This window comes from Ursus maritimus, unplaced genomic scaffold, assembly GCF_017311325.1.
Source record: "Ursus maritimus isolate PB19 unplaced genomic scaffold, ASM1731132v1 scaffold_25, whole genome shotgun sequence".
Taxonomy (NCBI): domain Eukaryota; kingdom Metazoa; phylum Chordata; class Mammalia; order Carnivora; family Ursidae; genus Ursus; species Ursus maritimus.
Genome location: NW_024425008.1, coordinates 36324074 through 36342925, shown reverse-complemented (window position 1 = coordinate 36342925; position 18852 = coordinate 36324074). Strand labels below are relative to the sequence as shown.

The 18852-nt window shown below is 40.0% G+C and overlaps 1 protein-coding gene across 2 annotated transcripts in view; it reads left to right on the top strand.

Annotated features, from left to right (window-relative positions):
- SYT16 (synaptotagmin 16) overlaps positions 1–18852 on the top strand; it is a 91620-nt gene that overhangs the window by 46852 nt on the left and 25916 nt on the right. For both annotated transcript variants that reach the window (XM_040641809.1, XM_008701149.2), the window contains exon 2: positions 13427–13639. In XM_040641809.1, coding sequence (XP_040497743.1) covers positions 13427–13639 — 213 coding nt within the window. The remainder of the gene's footprint in view (positions 1–13426; positions 13640–18852) is intronic.

Sequence of the window (18852 nt, the reverse complement as noted above, 5' to 3'; positions counted from 1 at the left end):
GGCTCAGGGCGTGATCCCGGTGTTCTGGCATCGAGTCCCACATCGGGCTCCTCCACTGGGAGCCTGCTTCTTCCTCTCCCACTCCCCCTGCTTGTGTTCCCTGTCTAGCTGGCTGTCTCTCTGTCACATAAATAAATAAAATCTTTAAAAAAAAAAAAAGCAGAGTTGCCACATACTCTCTGTCCTCCTGCCCCGTTTCTCCTATTATTAATACTTCGAATTGGTGTGGTACATTTGTGACACCTGATGAAACAAACTGATACATTACTACTAACAACGGTCCATAGTTCACCTTAGGATTCACTCTGTTGTTTTGTTCCCAGTATTCTCTCCCTGGTTTTTAGCTATTTGGTTATGGTATACCTTGGTGTAGTTTTCACCATACTTCTTGGACTTAGGATGTGCTGAGCTTCTTGAATTGGTGGGTTTATTATTTTCATCATACATGGAAAACATTGTCCATGCTTCTTTTCAGATGTTTTTTTTCTTTGCTCCTCTCCTTCCTTCATGGTCTCCAATGACATGTATTTTATGCTGCCTGAAGTTGTCCCACTGCTCACTGTTCTCTGTTCAGTTTTTTACAGTGATTTTATTTCTCTGTGTCATTTTGGATGGGTTTCTATTGCTATGTTTTCAGGCTCACTAGTCCTTCTTTCTGGAGTGCATAATCTGCCATTAATTCCTATCCATGAAGTTTTTCATTTTAGCGTAGTTTCATTTGAATCTTTCATCTCTATAGTGTTCAGTCTTTCTTTTCGGTTTCTTGAATATATGGGATATAGTGATATTTACTGTTTTAGTGTCCTTGCCTGCAAATTCTGTTCTCTGTGTGTTTTCTTAGACCATTTCAATTGATTGACTTCTTTTTTCTTCTGCTTCTCTGCATGCCTAGAAATGTTGGATCGGATGGCATACATTGTAAATTTTACCTTATTGCATGTTGGGTGTATAACCCTTCTTGAGCTTGGTTCTAGAATGTGGATAAGTTACTTGGAAACTGTTTGATCCTTTCAGGTCTTGGTTTTAAACTTTGTTAGGTAGGGCTGAAGTAATGTTTTATCTCGAGCTAATTGCTCCTTCCTACAGAGGCGAAAACCTCCCCAGTAGTTTAACCAATGCCCCACTAATGAGGGGGTTTACTGTGTTTGCTAAGTTGAACCAGCAATGTTCCTGGTTCTGTGTGAGCTCCAGGTATTGTTATCTCCAATCGTGTCCATTAATTCTTTCCATGGCTTCAGTATTTTTTCTCACATGCACTAATCAGTATTTGTCTGAAGACTTCAAATACAGCAGATCTCTGAGTTCTCTTTGTAGCTCTCCTCTTCAGTACTGTTTTGGCAAGTTCTCACAGCCTTGGCCCCCTGACTCCGTCTCCTCAAATCAGGGAGAACATCAGCTTTGCCTCAAAACTTTTTCCAGGCCATCAGTTTGGGTAAGCCTATATAGAACTTACTTGCTTATTTCTCATCTCTCAGGAATCCCTGTTGTTAGTTGCTTAATGTTCAATATTTTCAGAATCATTGTTTCTGTCCAGGTTTTTAGTTGTTTCACGTGTGAGGCTAAATTTAGTACCTGTCATTCATCTCGATTAGAGGCAGATGGCCCCTTGATGAACCTTAATAATTGGAAGGTTGACCTTGGCTTCTCTTGGATTTTTTTTTTTTTTTTAACATGGAAAGTTCAGTCTCTTGGCATTTCATTTCTTGCTTTCCAACACATGCCCTTCATTTATTTTTCTTGTCTTAGAGTGCTTTTGAGACCTCCAGTACAGAATTGCGAGGAAGTGATAACATCAAGTGTCCTTCTTGTCTTTTATTGTCTCTAAGGAATGTTGAAGTTTACTTTTGAGTGTGATGCATGGTAGATTTTCTTTTTCAGGTGGAGAAAATTTCTCTTCCAAGTTACTGAGAATCATTGTCATGAATGGGTGTTGAAACCTATTTAATGATTTTCCACATCTGTTGAGATAATTATGTGTTTTTCATCTTTAATCTATTAATGTGGTTAAGTACTTTTAAAAGATTTTCCTGATGCTTAACCTTCTTTGCATGTCTGTTACACATTCTTATCCTCAATGTATTTTCGATATATCATAAATTGTTTGCTGCTTAGTTTACAATATTTGCAACTAGCACTGTAAAAGATTGATTTATATAAATTCCCTTACTTGTGTTTATGCTATCCTTAAAAAGTGATACAAGAAGTCTTTCCTTCTAGAATGGCTTATATAAAAGAGCACTTACCTACTCACTGAAAGTTGGAAAAGGTTATATAAAACCATCTGGATATGATGTGTCACTTTTTAATTTTTTTTCCACCTGTTACTTCTTTAGTGGTTATCAATCTACATGTTATCTCTTTGTTCTTTTTAAAATTGTTTAAACTTGTTTGTGTTCTCTTGTGATTTTTAAGTGTCCATTATGTCTATAAATGTATTCTTTGTCTTAATCTCGTCAGTGGCTGATCTTTAAGAGACTGTCTTCATCTTCTCTAGTTCTAATGTTTTCTTTGTGTTAACATTTTTATTAACATCTACTTTTTATCTTTTTTATTTCTTCCATGTACTTTGTTTTGGTTTAAACTGTTGATCAATAACATCTTGAATTGACCATTTATCATATTAATTTTTCAGTCTTTTTCTTGATTTCTAATATATACCCTAAATGAATCCATAAATTTCTTTTAAGTACCACTTTAAAGATATCCCACAAGTGTATGATATGTGATGTGTTCATTATTTTTTGGCTATAAATATTTTATCATTCCAATTAGGGTTTCTTCTTTGACCCATCAATTATTTAAAAATGTGGGTTCTGGTTTCCAAAAGGCATTTTTATAATTTTTAAAAAGTCTTATTTCTAGCTGCATTGAGATTAGAATGTGGTATAGTTATATTTTTAAGGCTTCTTCTGTGGCCCAATACATGGCTACGTTTTGTAAATCTTCTACTTATTTAAATCACTGTGTGTTCTTAGATTGTTTTCTATCTCACCTCAAGATAGTGTAATACCTCTTGTGGATTATATTCTGTGTGTTTGTGGGTTAGCTTATCTTTAGTAGGGGTATGTTTGTGCTTAGTGAGGGGGTGTAATCCTGTGTGCACTGGGTTATGGAAGTACTCCTATTGCATTTTTGCACTTGCTTCTGTTGCATCTCCTGGATTTCATAGGTGCTTACCCATTTCCCTTATTAATTTCTTACCTTCAGATGTTTGTGCCATGCTGTTACTATATCTCTGTGAGAGGTAGGCTTGATGTTTTTATTTCTCATGGAATAATTTTTTCTCATTCACATCTCCAATGAGTAGTAACCTTCCTTGCTACTTCTCTAGGTCCAAACTGTTAGCTGAAATTTACTAGACCCTTTTCATAGAAAGATCAGCCTCTATTAAAGAGTGGTAGCTTTACGCTAGGGTCTTAGATCCAGGCTTGCATGAACCCAAGGCCATTAATGTCCTAGATATCAGCCAAACAAGTTGGCTACCCCTCTGGGATAATACCAGGTATCTTTCTAATTTTATCAGCATTTCTATGAGTTTGTAGCAGGAGGGGTTTTATATGACTTTAGACTTCCAGAAGCTGGCATAATTTTTAAAGATGAACAAACTGAAGTTCACCCAAGATCACGCAGTTGGGAAGTGTAAGAGCTGGGATAAAAACCCGTGTATGACTTTCTTCTCTTTGGTATTCTTCCCATTCTGCATTTGCCTTTGTATGATATTTGTGATAGTTAATTTTATATGTCATTTGATTGTGCCACAGGTGCCAAAGTAATGGCTCAAATATTATTCTGGGTATATCTGGGAGGATGTTTCTGGAGGAGATTAACATTGGAATTGGTAGACTGAGTAAAGCAAACTCCCCTCCCTAATGTGGGTGGGCCTCACCCAATCAATTGAATACCTGAATAGAGCAGAAAAGCTGAGTAAGAGAGAGCTTTGCCTGATTGCTTGAGCAAAAACATTGGTCTTCACCTGGTCTTGGACTAGAATGTACACCATTGGTTCTCCTTGTTCTCAGGTCTTCAGTTGGCCTGGAACTACACCACTGGGTCTCCTGGGTCTCTAGCTTGCCAATTATAGATCTTGGAACTTCTCAGCCTCCATAATCATATGAGCTGATACATTATAATAAGTATCTCCCTTATTGGTTCTGTTTCTCTGAATAACCTGGCTAATACACTATTGTACTAATTTTAAATTCATTTGTTTATTCATTATTGAAGGATTCGCTTTATTCCTAACAGTGTGTTAGACACTAAGGGGATAGGGTAGAGAAGAATGAATTAAGGCCACAAATTCCTTGAACATGTTAGAGGAGCCACAGGTACATAAACCCATTTAGAAAATGTAAGTAAGATAAATAACAGAAGGTAAGCTCTACACGGCATTTAAGAATATGGATGCAAACAATGAATCATGGAACACTACATCAGAAGCGAATGATGTACTGTATAGTGACTAACATAATAAAAAATAAAAAATAAATAAAAATGATATTCAGCTCTTGGCATCTAGTCGGAATAGAATAACGAGCAAAATAAATGACATCACCAAGCAAAAAAAAAAAAAAAAAAAAAAGAATGTGGATGGAACAAGCAACATTATTATACCCAGGGCAACATTTCTAATTCAGGGGTGCCTGGCTTGTTCAGGTGGTTCAATGCCAAAAATTGATGTGATTTTTGTGGCACCCCATGCAATTTTCATGTATTTATTTTTATCATGAAGCGGACCTATTTTGCCAGTGGAAAATATGACTGGATGTTGTAAGGATAAAACAGTCATAGCCATGAGTATTGCATCCATGACAAAACAACGAAGAAAAGAAGCACGATTAGCTACTTCATTTCTTTGCTATTTTTTTTTTTTTTAACCTGCTGTGCATGTCAGCATATGGGACAACAGGCACCCAAGAGACAGAAACTTTATGGGAAAAGTCAAACATTTGGAAAATTTTTCATTAACTTTTCTGCAAATGGAGAGAAGTTATTCATTACCTGATGTCAGTGGCATCATTGAGGGCTGCTATTCTAATGAATGCATACCACCACTGAGTATATGATGTATGAAGTGTGTGCCTTTTCTTGGAATATGGCTGTCATTCTTCTTCTAAAAAAGCCCTTACTTAGCCAAGTGAGCATTTTCAGCCTATTTCTTTTCAATTATCATGATATATTTGGATATATTTACTGTAGACCTGGTACCGAGGAGCATTTGAGACTGCCTTATAGGAATTATCTCTGTAGCTTGACTGGGCTCTATTGCAAGATAAAACAATAACTTTGGAAACTGCCTTGAGAATGATTTGCAGCATGGGATGGAAAGATGAGTGAATGAACTGAATAGCTAGAATTTAAAAAACTCACAACACCTGCACATCTCAAGCTATGTTTATTATCTCTCTCAGCCTTGGTTACCCATCCCAGGCTCTTCATTTTAGTATCCATGGCAATGGAATTTGGTTTTCTTTTGTCTTCCTAATCAGAACATTTGTAAATTAAAATGTTGATTCACATTTGCTTGTAAGGATTCATTGGAGTGATAGAAAAGTGTTGGGGGTTGGGGAAAAGAAAGCAAGAGCAACCATTCTGGTTTTGTGTTTTCTCTGCATGTGCAGAAATTTAATTATCACGTCACCACAGTTCTCAGCAGAGTAAATTACAGTCTTGGCCATTAATTTGTGTGTAAATGCCACTACAGCAGGAAAACAACACAACACTTGGGTCCTATCAAGAAATTCCCTTGTTGGAGGCTTACATATTAGAGAGCAGAGCTGAAAAGAGTCAGGGAGGTTAACAGTTTGGCACTTGCTCTTGTCCAGGTGAGCCCTGTTGCAGTGATGCACCTGAAAGTGATTGTCAAAGTCAAGCGTTCAGGAAACATTTGTAGCTGAGAAAGTCAGATAACGAGAAATGAGGGCCTAGTGAGTACAGATACAGGTCTGTTCAGAATACTGCCTATTATAATGCAGCCTTTGTGTGATCCCCATAGTTTGAGCCTATCACCCACCCCTGATGCTTTCAGGATGCTTCCTCTCTTATCTTGGATGAGTTTGGCCTGGTGGGGAAGAGAAGTAAGTTACTTTTTGTTTTGGCACACAATTAAATTGTTAGTTGATTCCTCTGATCTTAAGGAGTATTGGCTTCATACTTTGTTCTGTTGGGTTTGTTTTAGTTTTACTTTTAGTCTTAACTCTAAGGTTGATCTGTCTAGAGTTTTAATGGAATACCTGGGGTCTCTAACTTGGCCAGATTCAAACTCCTGATTCCTGAAGTAGGCTGCAGCCAAAATATCTGCTCAGACTTTAACCCTCTAGCTGTTACTTTTGGGGGTTCCTTGGATTCTTCCCCCTCCATTCATGTTTCAGGTTTCAGTCAAGTGTTTGCCAAGTTCATATGCAGAATTTGGAGCTCTTTTTCTGTGGTTCCCTCCTTTCCAGAATTTCCCCCTATATTTCCAGCTGCCCTGACACCTTAAGTCAATAAGGCTTCTGTGTTTGCCGGAGTCCTAGACGTCCTGTGCTTCATGGACTTGGTGGTACTTTTAGCAGAAAAGCAATGTAACCATGTATCTCTCCCAGGGAAGTTTCCATCTTTCAAAAGTTGGATCCCTTCTAGATCGTCCCTGCTCTTGCTTACTCTCTATGCCTTCAAATAGTTGACTAAAAAAATTTTTTTATGAATTTATAGTTAATCTTAGTTGAGTTCAAATCATTTATTCTGCTGTTATCAGAACTGGAATCTTTGATATTATAACTTTTCCCTAGTATAGTGATCTGCAACTGGTTTTAATAAAAGATTTTCTTTTTGACTCACTCATATCTGTTACAAGTGCCACCTCTTTGTGCATATAGGAAATGGAGTTGTCGAAATATTTCACACAAGGTACAGGGTGACAAAGCAGGTGTGCACAGGAGAACCTGGTGCTAGTCCTTCCTCTGCCATTAATTAGCTATTTAACTGTAGGTGAGCCCTTAAGTAACCTCAGACCCACTTTCTGTTCTGTAGAATGAGGGAGTTGGGTTATATCAATGTTTTTCAAACTTTTAAAAAGTGTCAGGACGCCTTTTTTTTCCCCAACAGAATCTTATAAAAATATAAATAATAGTAGAGCAAAATAGCCCTGACTCTAGAGGGTGTATGGCCCAACCTGCTCAGTGCAACCGCCCATATGTCCACTCTATAAGTGGCCTGGAAGCTCCTTTGTGGAACCCTAGACTTCCACAGAACATAGTCTGAAAAAAAACCCTAAGGTTGGATAATAAAAAAAAAATCTTTTTCTCTCCTGCCTGAATCCAATAATGGCTGGATCATGCTTCTAGGACTGTGGCCACTTGCTTAGGATCTGAAATGGGCAGTTGTCTCATTTGACCTCCCTTCTACTTTTTCATTTTAACCAACTTGCTGTTCTTATTTCCATCCTTATCCAGCCATCCTGGGCAGACATTTGCTGTGGGTATTTGAGAAATCTAGTATGTAAAGGATTTCTTGCAGTAGTAGCTAAAAGTAGCACCCAGGTATGGCACCACTGAGCGCAACCCACCCCCGCCTGTCTCCACTTCCCATGTATAAGATGTGAGCAGTGCTTTCTTCCACCTAATTGCTCCTACGTGGGTGGGAACAAATTAATAAGCTCAGAGCTGCACTGATCATTTATAAATTCGAACTCCATCTGTGAAATAGCAGCAGACAGGCTTAAGAAATCCTCCCTTGTATCACCAGTTGGTGGTTTTATTGCCTTAAAAGAAACAAGAAAATGAGCAGGTGTTGGGCACTGCCCACATCCAGACAGCATTGCCAGCTCTTACAGAGCACTCCACCTCCAGGCTTGGGAAAAAGGATAGTGAGGTAAAGAAGGTAACACAATTCACATTATCAGCTCAATCTTCTCCTCTCCCAGCCCTCGTTTCTTCCACCTTTACCCTACAACAACCCTGATGATGAATTTTCAAGTTAGACCCTGCAAGAACAGGCACATTCTTTCCTTTGTATGTAATTGCAAGGTTTCATAAAAGGGTTTCCAACCAGGGCACTGCCATGATGGGGGATAATAATAATAATAATAATAATAATAATGAACATTTTTGAGCATATCATAAACCAGGCATGTGCTAAGTGGTTTATTTCATTTATTTTTAAAAAAGATTTTCTTTATTTGAAAGAGAGAGCGCACAAGCTTGGGGAGTGGCAGAGGGAGAGGGAGAAGCAGGCTCAATCCCAGGCCCCTGGAATCATGACCCAAGCCCAAGGCAGACACTTAACCGACTGAGCCACACAGGTGCTCCAGTTTATTTCATTTAGTTGTCTCAACAACATTACGAAGTAAGGAATCTCAAAATAAGGACTCCAGAGTTCAGGAAGAATAAGGAACTTGCTTAGGTATCAAACTAGCAAATGGAAGATCCCAAATTCAAAGCTGGGCAGCGTGGCTCCAGATTCCAGACTCTTAACCACTTCAGTCTTGACCGATGTTGTACCTGACAGGTAGTTTCTGTGGCTCCGGGGCCTCGCCTTCTTTACTTAAATGTGAAGGATAAAGATGGCATTGCTCTGCTCCTTCCTACTTAAACTAGAAAAAAAAATCACTAAAATTTAGAGGGTGGAACTGTCCGACTCCACTGTAGTAGGGATCCAGTATTGATGAGTCTTCAGTCAGCTCGCTCTACCTTTCCGAGACGTGATCTTCCTGCGAGTGCAAGAAGCCCACAGTAGCACCTCGACAGTGTGTGAACAAAGGGGTGAAGCTGGGTGGCCAAGCATCAGAAAGGTTGCAGGAGAGTCTGCCTTCTCTCTGGTGGTGGATACATGGCTGCTATCTATGATCCCTCTGTATTCTGCGTTTGAGTGAAATGAACAATCTCAACTTTAAGATGCATCCACATTCATGGTAATTGTGCAATTTTCCCCTATTATTTTAGCGAGCTAATTGGATGAAGGGGTGAAGACTTCAATACAAATTCCCACTGTACTATTTCCCAGGTACTTAGCTTGAACAGGGTCTAAACTTGGTATTTATAGTGTGTTTCAGGAAGTATTATCTTATCTCTGAAATAAGTGTCATAACTGAGATGAGACTTTGTGATTTTCAGAAATTTAAGTTGAATGAAATCCAGATCAGCTATTTAGTTGTTGACATAGACTCATTACAGGGCAAGTAGCAGGAATCTTTAAAAAAAAAAGATGCTTATAGGGGCAACTGAGTAGCTGAGTCTGTTAAGCATCTGCCTTTGGCTCCGGTCATGATCCCAGGGGATCAAGCCCTGTGTTGGGCTCCTCGCTCATCAGGGAAGCTGCTTCTCCCTCCCCCTCTGCCTGCTGCTCCCACTGCTTGTGCTCTCTCTCCCTCTGTCAAATAAATAAATAAAATCTTTAAAATAAAAAGATGCTTATAAAAATTCTTTCCAGCTCAACCTATGTGATTTTGTGTTCTTAGTGATAAAAATTCTTTCCAGCTCAACCTATGTGATTTTGTGTTCTTAGAGTTGTGTAGATTTTGACCAGGATTTTAGAAAGTTTTTTTCTCCCCCTTGAGGCAGCAGATGGTGGAGGGAGCATTATGTTCCTTTGCATTGACTTTGGAGCAGTATAGCCTGGGTTTGAATCTTGGTTCCACTATCTACTAACTGTTATGACTATGGCAAATTACTAACCTCACTTTGTCTCCGTTTTCCCATCCACAGAATGGGAATGATAAAGCACCTATTCTTCAGGAGTAAATAAGTTGAAATATGTCAAGTTCTAGAATAGTGCCTGCACATGATACATGCTGTATATGGAATTGCTTTTATTATTGTAATAGTGCCACTAGTGGCTTAAGTTGCTGCTGAGAGGTTTTCAGGAAGGGTGGCGGGTTTCATTTTTAAATGGAGAATTCCCTGAGATCCTTGGGGAGTGAGGCTTAGAATAGCATGTGCAGTCTTATTTCTAATCCCATGAGAAGCAAGAGGCCAGTTATACTGCAGCCTGCCTGTATATATTCACTCCCACGTGGACTGACTGCTCTTCTCTTCTCACAAGGGAGGCAACCTCCTGGCAGATTTCTGGAAGTGGCAGAGCACCCTCACCTCACTCTGCAGAGTAAGCTAGATATGGCTCTAGTGTCCTCACGTGATAACGTTTGATGATATGCACATTGGCTAAAAACATAGGTTCTGTGTTCAAGTCCTGTTTAGTTATTTTGCTAACTTTGTTGCTTAGGGCAAGTTACTTAACTTTCTGTGCCTCTGTTTTCCATCTCTGCGATGAGAATAATAATGATCCTTACTTCATGGCGTTGCTGTGATGATTAAATGGGATAATATATGTAAAGTCCCGAGAAGATATCTGGAATGTAGTATACGTTTAGTGAAATGGAAATCTTTCCTCTGTGGATGATCAGTGACTCACTGGGAAAAATAAAAAACCTTAGGGATCATATAATGGTAAATTAATGAATTCTAAAACAAATTAATGAATTCCAATTATTGATTTTATAGATGAGGAAATATCCACTCACTCAATTTGAGATTGATGACTATGACTACTTAACATTTTAAAATCTGACCTAGTAATACAAATGGGATGGAATCTCGGAGCTGCAACGAACGCTTCATCCAAACACCCCTCCCATGCATATATCCCCCTAACTCCTTCCCAGGTGCTTAGCTGGTCCTTTGCTCTAATGGTGATGGGAGTTTAATTTTGCTCCATTGGTCTCTGGGTCTCTCCCATATGTGATGGTCTATCCCCCAGGTGCTTTGCACAGCATGTTGAGACGTGGGAGGACTCTTGTGATGGTCTTCTGTGGGGATGGTGTTTTAGTATTAGCAGATATCTAGTGTCTTCTGACACTTCGCTTTTCAGGTCTTACTGGTGCTGGTCACAGCCAACAGAATTGAGTGAGCTGACAGTGATGTGCTCTTGTATTCTTGGATCAGCTGCCCCATAAAAGAGCAAAACAGATCCAGTGTTGACGTTTGTTCGATAGGAAGTTTGGAGTCAGAAAACTTAGCTCTAGAGAAGACCTGGGGAATGCTCTGGACATTAGAAACGCTCTGGACAGGTCGAGAGATTTGACTGCGGGGGCTGAGCTAGTTGATCTAGCTGATGTGAGCATGCAGAAGGGTTCTTCCCACTGCCTCTCTCGGGTTCTTCAGGATAATAATTAGAAACATGGCCTCTAGAGACAAGCTACCTTGATTCAAATCTCAGTTCTACCCCTTATTATTGGGAGTGTGATCTTCAGCCAGTTGTAGACTTCTCTTTTTCTCGATTTTCTCCCTTGGAAAGTGAGAACAATAATGGGTGTTTCATGTGGATTAAATGAGATATGTGTAAGGCACTGAGGACAGTTCCTGGCACATAAAAAAACAAACAAATAAGTGTTTATTATTATTACTAATCTTCTAAACAAACTCAGGAATAGCAATTCTTTTTTTTTAAGATTTTATTTATTTATTTGATAGAGAGAGACAGCCAGCGAGAGAGGAAATACAAGCACAGAGAGTGGGAGAGGAAGAGGCAGGCTCCCAGCGGAGGAGCCCGATGTGGGGCTCGATCCCAGAACACTGGGATCACGCCCCAAGCCGAAGGCAGACGCTTAATGACTGCGCTACCCAGGCGCCCCAGGAATATCCATTCTTAAATAAGACAGAGAATAGATGTTTTGACCAGGCTGGTATTTAAAGTAGTTTTTCTTAAAAAAAAGTCTTTATAATTTCTTCTTAGCTTCTGATTCAAAAGTGATCTTCAGGACCCATCTGTGAATTAATAACCATACTCTTCCCAAGAATTACTGTATGACTTTTGGATGGGAGGAGCAAAGTTTTAAAAAATAATTTCCCACTGGGACTCCAGGGTGGTTCAGTCAGTTAAGTGTCTGACTCTTGACTTTGGCTCAGGTCATGATCTCAGGGTCATGAGATCGAGCCCTGTGTCCGGCCCCATGCTGGGCATGGAACCTGCTTAAGATTCTCTCTTCCGCTCTCTCTCCCTCCCTCTCTCCCAACCCCCTCCTGATTCTCTCTCTCTCTCTTTCTTTCTCTATCTCTGAAAAAAAAATCTCCATTATTTATCATGTCCAATTCACTTTCAACAAATATTTACAGAGTAGCCTGCCATGTGCCTGGCATGGAGATAGAGCCTGGAGGGATGCGAAAGTGGGTGGTCCACTGTGCCTCTTACTCTCCTGATGTGTACAGGTTAGGTGGAATGGTTGGGAATTAAATAGGTGAATCTGTCACAAAGCTGGAGGGAATACCGATAGGGCAGGGCTGAGAGCTATTTTACAGCTCATGGAAGAAGCCCTGAACCTGATTTAAGGGGTCAGTGAAAGGCTTTCTAGAAGTGATGTCTATACTGAGTCCAGATGATGAGCTAGATTCTTGACTAGTCTAGACAGGGGTTGGGGGACAATATTCCAGGCACAGGGAACCCTGGGTGAGTATATGTTGGTGGGAAGGGTGAGGGGAGCTCAGGCTTGGGAGAAAACACAGGATCTTCACCAATTTCTTCAAGATTTAACAAGCATTTGTTAAGCGCTTACTATGCAACAGGCATTGTTTTACATAATGGAGAGACATCAGGTAACAAAACAGGTATTTTCATGGAAGTCATGGGGGCGAAGAGAGGAATAGAAGCATTTCAAAGAAAATTGCTTAAGGTGGGACAATGAGGAAGGGTTTAGGATGAAGTGACAGTGGAGCTGACACCTCAGTGGTGAGAGGAGCCAGCCAGAAAAACACCGGGGGCAGGAGGGTTCCAGGCAGAAGGAACAACAAAGGCAAATAACTCAAAGGGAAGAACCATCTTGGCTTGTTGAAGAAACCAAAAGGGCCAGGGAGCGGATACGGGGAAAGCGTTACAAATAATTCCAAGGGTGTTTGGGTGGGGTTGTTGGTGCTGAGAAAGACCTCAAAACATTATAATATAAGCTAGTTTTGTTTTGTGTAAATTGCATACACTACTGTGGGTGTCTCTTCAAAACTAGGACACTTTTGGAAGTTCTCAGTTGCAAGTATGTCTTCTCTGGAGTGGGGCTTGGCTCTTTGTGTTTTAATAACAGAGATGAGGCTAAGAGCATATTTTCTGTCATCATTGTCAAATGTCCTGTTCCCAGTTATAAGCACATGTCAGCAGCACAACAAATCAGCAGGGCTGCCCTGCTCAGGAAAAGGTCTTATTATGTCAATCAGGGGTGTCCCGATGGTGACTCCTGGGTTCCAGCCATATATTTCTACTTGCCCACATAAACTTTCTTTTCCTGTTTTATTCCTTTGGACTCAAATTTTTGTTTCAAAAAATGCTTTAAAACCTTTCTGTCTGGTTTGGGTCTGCTTTATCCAGACTAATCATTCATATTCTTCCATGTTCTTCCATTTCTCTGGATTATCGATCTCTGTATTCTTGTGAGCCCCACATGAGACTCATGGCTCTTGTTTGCTCCCAGTTAACAGCTTTGGAGATGATGAAGAGCCATGCACATCTTCTGACAGTGACGAAGAGGTGATCAAACAATTTGAGATTTCTGTGTCCCGGTCCCAGAGTTTCCATACAGAAGCATCTGAGAAAGGAAAGCAGGTGGTATTGGAGCAGAAATCAAAATTCAGCCACCTGCTCTCTACCCATGAGGAGGATAACACAGAAGTGTCTGCCTGTGAAGGTATTCTTTGCATGAAACCCTTTCTTTATCTAGAGCAGGGATGGACAATGGTAAGAACACCTTTGAGTCCATCACTATACTTGTATCTGAGAGTCCAGGGAGGAAGAGAAAATGAGGCAAGACCTACAGGCTGGAACAGAGTAAAGGGGTTCTTTCAAACCTCACAGAGGGGGTGTCATGCAAGGAAATGGGAGAAGGAATGGATAAGAAGTACCAAAATCTTGACCCCTGATTTGTGAGACCCTTCCTTCCTTCCTTACAGGTTATCATTTTGTATATTTTGAACACTAATGGCTAGAATTAACATGGTATTTATTAAGCTTTATAAAATCTTAATCTCTTCTGATAAATATAAACATTCTACATACCTCTTTGCTGACACTGAGATTCTGTGCCTTTTCTCTCATTTGGAATCAGAGTCTATTTTCTATCTGTCTACATAGCCTCAGACAATTTTTGAAATCTTTCTTTTAATAGCTCATATTATTAAAGCCACAGGTACATTTTATCTTTCAAGTAAAAATATGTATTACAGTAATACTGAATAACCCTTTTCAAACAGCACGTACCCTGCACATCTGCCCTCATTCCCTGCAGTTTCTGTCCCCAGGAGAATTGCTTGCTGAGCAAGAGCAAGGTCTTCTGCCATTCTCCAGCATCTTCAGACTGAGGACCTTCTGCAGTGCAAGGGGAAATACTCTGAGCTAGAGTAAGCACAGCTTGCGGCTCGTTATGGTAGGTAGGCCTTGTTAAGAGCCCTCCCTCCACACCACTCACACAAAATAACCTGGAAAAAGAGCAGTGAAATATTTCTTAGTGCTTTCCCTAGTGAAGATCCGGCATCTCTCGGACTCTTCTACGCCCGGAACCCTGAGTAGACACAGGGTATTGAAAAGGGAAGGGTCTGTGGATCGTATTAGGTAGAAAGCTGGAAGAGATGTCACACTCCCCACTTTAGTGATCTGGTCTAAATGACCTGAGCCCTCTAATCTTTTCCTTCTTTCCTTTGGACACGTGGTCAGTCAAACCAATGGGGGCATAGTTGTAGGTCTTCCATATTTTACAGTCTGAGATTGAGAGAAGATAACAGAGAAGAAACGTCTGGCTTGACAAGGTCTATGAGGCAGCCTGAAAAAGAACAAAGTAAAAATTTTAAAAAGGAGAATATACAGAAAGAACCTTATTTATTTGTCAGCAGAAATGTTACTACGTTTGCTATCTGTCATGTAATCGTACTTGTTGATATGGGCCCACATAACATATTTTATTGCTGTTCCTGTTAGCCTAAGTAAGTGAGCACCATATTGTATAGGTAGTTACTGACCTCTGTCATTCACTCACCCCTGTCCTGTTTTCTCTTTTGCTGGTGTTCCGTCACAATTCCAAAGCAGTGATCCTCCCTCTCTGGTGAGGGCAAATGTTAGCTGATGAGAGTTAATAGCAGTTGATTCCCTAGGAGCGGCTCACTGCATTCTAAAGTTAATGGCCCCATTTCCCCAAAGCCCAAATGTCTAGTTTCTGACTTATACAAATGGCCCATGTTCCAAGAGTTCTGAGAACCATTCTAATCCTCTTCCTTTCTGAAATTAGCAATAACTTTATTCATAACTGGTGATTCTGAAAAACTTGACACAGAGTGACAGGAAAGATCACATTTCTTTCTCTGTTGGAGAGAGGAAAAAGCACACTGCACTGGATAAATTACCTGTAGATTTTGAAGAAAATCAGTAGGATTTTCATAGGAGGGGATAACTGCATGCTAAATTTTAGGTTATCAAATGCCATGGAAATGTTAATGTAAATTTTATTGCATGATTTTTTGTTCTGTGTCATTTCTTTTTGTTCATCTTTAGATTTGTGAATTTGTTTTCAGCAGTAAAGAATAAGGAAGTGATTAAGCATGCACCCCAGAGAGAAGTTGTGGGTGTTTTTTTTGCCTGTCCCCCATCTACTTAGCTTTTTTTCACTCTACCTTAAATATGATTTTTTAAGATAAAATTTAATTGTAGACAATTCTTCCACTTTAAAAATGCTTGCAAAATGTTGGACCAATGAAAGCAAAGGTCCAAATCCAAGTAAAATCTGAACCATGAATGAGTTATTGGTAGGTTTCATCAAGTGGGATCCTTCATTCTAGATGGAGAGGGGAGGTTAATAGCACCAAGCAAATGCTCTCTCTGGCAAGTTCTTTCTTTCTCACTTACCTGACTTAGTGTAGCTGTGCGCTAACTGTCACTGCATCGCAGTGATGTCAGAGAGGGCTTGTGTGAAGTGATCCAGATCAGAGTCTGCATATCAGGTCTTCAGTTCTGCCAAGTGGACTGTAGAATGGTAGTCCACTTATCGGGGCCTTTATTTGTTTGTTTATTTAATTGTTTTTGAACAAAGCCTTCTTTTTGCTTGTGAAATATGTAGTTCTAAGATGTTTCATTAAAAGCTAGACCCTGGTGTCATTTAAAACAGCTCAGTCATCCCTGGAATCTGTGTTCAGTTTTGTTTGCGGTGGTGTATCAATTAGGATTTCATATATATCAAGGTGACATTGGGGTACCTGTCTGGCTCAGTTGGTAGAGCATGCAACTCTTGATCCTGGGGTCATGAGTTCAAGCCCCATGTTGGGGTAAAGTTTACTTGAATTTTTTTTAAAGGTGATATCAGAGTGATCATATATATATAATCTCAAGAGATTTATTGCAAAGAATTGGCCTATGCTTTTGTTGGAGCTGGCTAGGAAACAGAAATATAGAGCTCTGAAATCCATAGGTGAAATTTCTTTGTGTCAGGGACATCTCAATTCTCCTTTTAAGGCTTTCAATGGACTAATTATGTCGGATAATCTCCTTTACTTGAAGTCAACTGCTTAAAGGCTTTAGTCACATCTACAAAATACCTCCACAGTGTCTCCTCAATTAGTGTTTGATTGACTAATTGAGGCTTATAGTTTGGCCAAGTTGATACATAAAACTGACCGTTGTAGATGGTGGGCAGAAGTATTTGTATGTGGGTGGTGGTTGGAGGGAAGAGTTTGGGAGTGTAAAATAAAGTAACTGGGTAATAGGGTTATACCATGTCAAAGTGGGATATGGACTAAAAAGTGCAAAAATTTTTCTGTTAAAATAAATATGGTGTGTGTGACATAATTATGACCTATAATTCCTAAGAAGCTAGGATACATTTCTCTGACAACAGGCAATTACATTTCTGTACGTGTTTAAGGTGACACGATCCTCTTTAACTTACAGGATGGGAAGATTGCTTTATGTAATGGTGAATCCCCTTTCTTTTTCCTCTGCCTCATGACTTGTACCCCAGCTTTGCTTTTCTCATTCTTCCCTTGCTTGTCTGTCAAGGAAAATGGTTTGTTACATTAATATAGTTCTTATGTTTTTCAGTTATGAATAGCTTTTCAAGGCTTAATGTAGCTTTTGAAAATTCCCTTATTACTGATCTAGGTATTATCACCGTAGGAGTTAAAGTCATGAGACAATTTTATGGGGGTAATTTCTTGGCAAAGTTAGATTTTGTGCTGAAATCCTGCTGGGTGCTGCACACGTTGATGGATGACCCACTGTTTAATAGGACATTTTAGTGTTCATGTATATGAGGAATGGATGTGCTAATTAGAGCCTTAGAAGAAAATTCTGCTTTATGTTGTAGGGTTTTGCATATGGAATATCCCTTGTTCTATCACTTTCTGTGGACTTTTTAAAGTGTGTTTGCCAAATAACCGAGTGTGTGAATGTACAAATGTTATTGTGTCCTATGAAAGTGTTTCCAAGGGGCCCAAACTGAATTATTAAGAATAACAAGGCAGTTAGGGGAACTTCTCAGTGGATTGCCATGGTTTTGCAAAATCCCAAATCAGGAGTCTGAAGTTGTGCTCTGAGTACTAAGTGTGCCTAAATATGTTTTTGTGTAGTCTGCATAGGGTGATAATAGGGTGATAATATATATTTTAAGTCTGCATGTTTACTGCAGGTGGGTCATAAACTGCCTGGTAAGCCACTGTCGCCACTACTCCATATTGCCACACACCTGGCTGCTTCAAGCATTTGTTAACCTGCTTACCCTTGAAAGTTATTGGAGAGTTGTGTGAAACCCACTGGTAGATAGACTAGAAAGCATAGGTATGTGGCTTAGTACCTCCAAGGAGCTTATGTTCTCGCTGAGGCTTTAAGACCAACAGTGGAAGCAGTTGCGACCATACAGTGTGAATAAGAGCTGAGTTCATGATCTACGCTCTGCCATCCCACTCACGCATCCTGTCTCTATCTCTAATTTTCTTTTATCTTGGGATGGTGACTTCTGGAGGAGACTAGAGACCAAAGAGAGAATACATCCTTGCCTACCTGCTGGTTGTGGGAGGAAAGTCAGGGTGAAATCTATTGCTTAGGAAGACCCTGCCAGTTTTTCTTTACTGTCTAAGGGTAACCTAAAAGGAGAGGAAGGAGATGCATAGGTGAGGGAGTGCTGACAGAGAAAGGAGAGAGACACTAAGGTCAGAGAAAAACAGTCCAAGAAGTCAGGGAAGATTCAGAAGTTGTTGGGCTTTGGATGGACAAGAAGGAAAGGGCAGGAGAGGGGGTTTGTGGACCATAGTGAACAGAAATACACAGCTAGTGTGTTCATGAGCCCATGAGACCACAGGGGACAGCAAGGTGGGAGGCAGTAGAAAATGTGGTTTCCTGGGTTGGATGAGGTCAGTTTGGGCCACACAAGCGAGCAAGGCTAATATTTATGGAAAACCTGGTGACTGCTAGGAGGCTATTATTTCATGTGTCCACAATGCTTCTCTAATGGCTTTTATCATCATTTTATAGATAAGGAAACAAAGGTTTGGACAGTTCAAATATTGTGTAAATTCTTAATGCAGAGCTAGGATTTAGACCCAAATCATCTGAATCCAAGTCCGGTGTTCCTTCCATGGAACAAGTAGAGAATTTTTACTTGAGAGAACCACCGAAGCCTTCCAAGGAAAGGGTAAGATGATGAAAGTGGAAGAGAGAAAGAAGAATGGTAGAGTCAGGATACAATATGATCTCCATAGTAGATTGTGGCTCTTGCTTTCTAGATCTATTCCCAAAGTCTTGTGGCCATTAGTTCCAACAAAATGCTAATGTGTTCATTTTATCCTTTTAACATTAGCATGCATCCTTCATATTCATATTGTTAGAAGGTATTAAACCTTCTTATGGCCCATGTAATGATGGTAT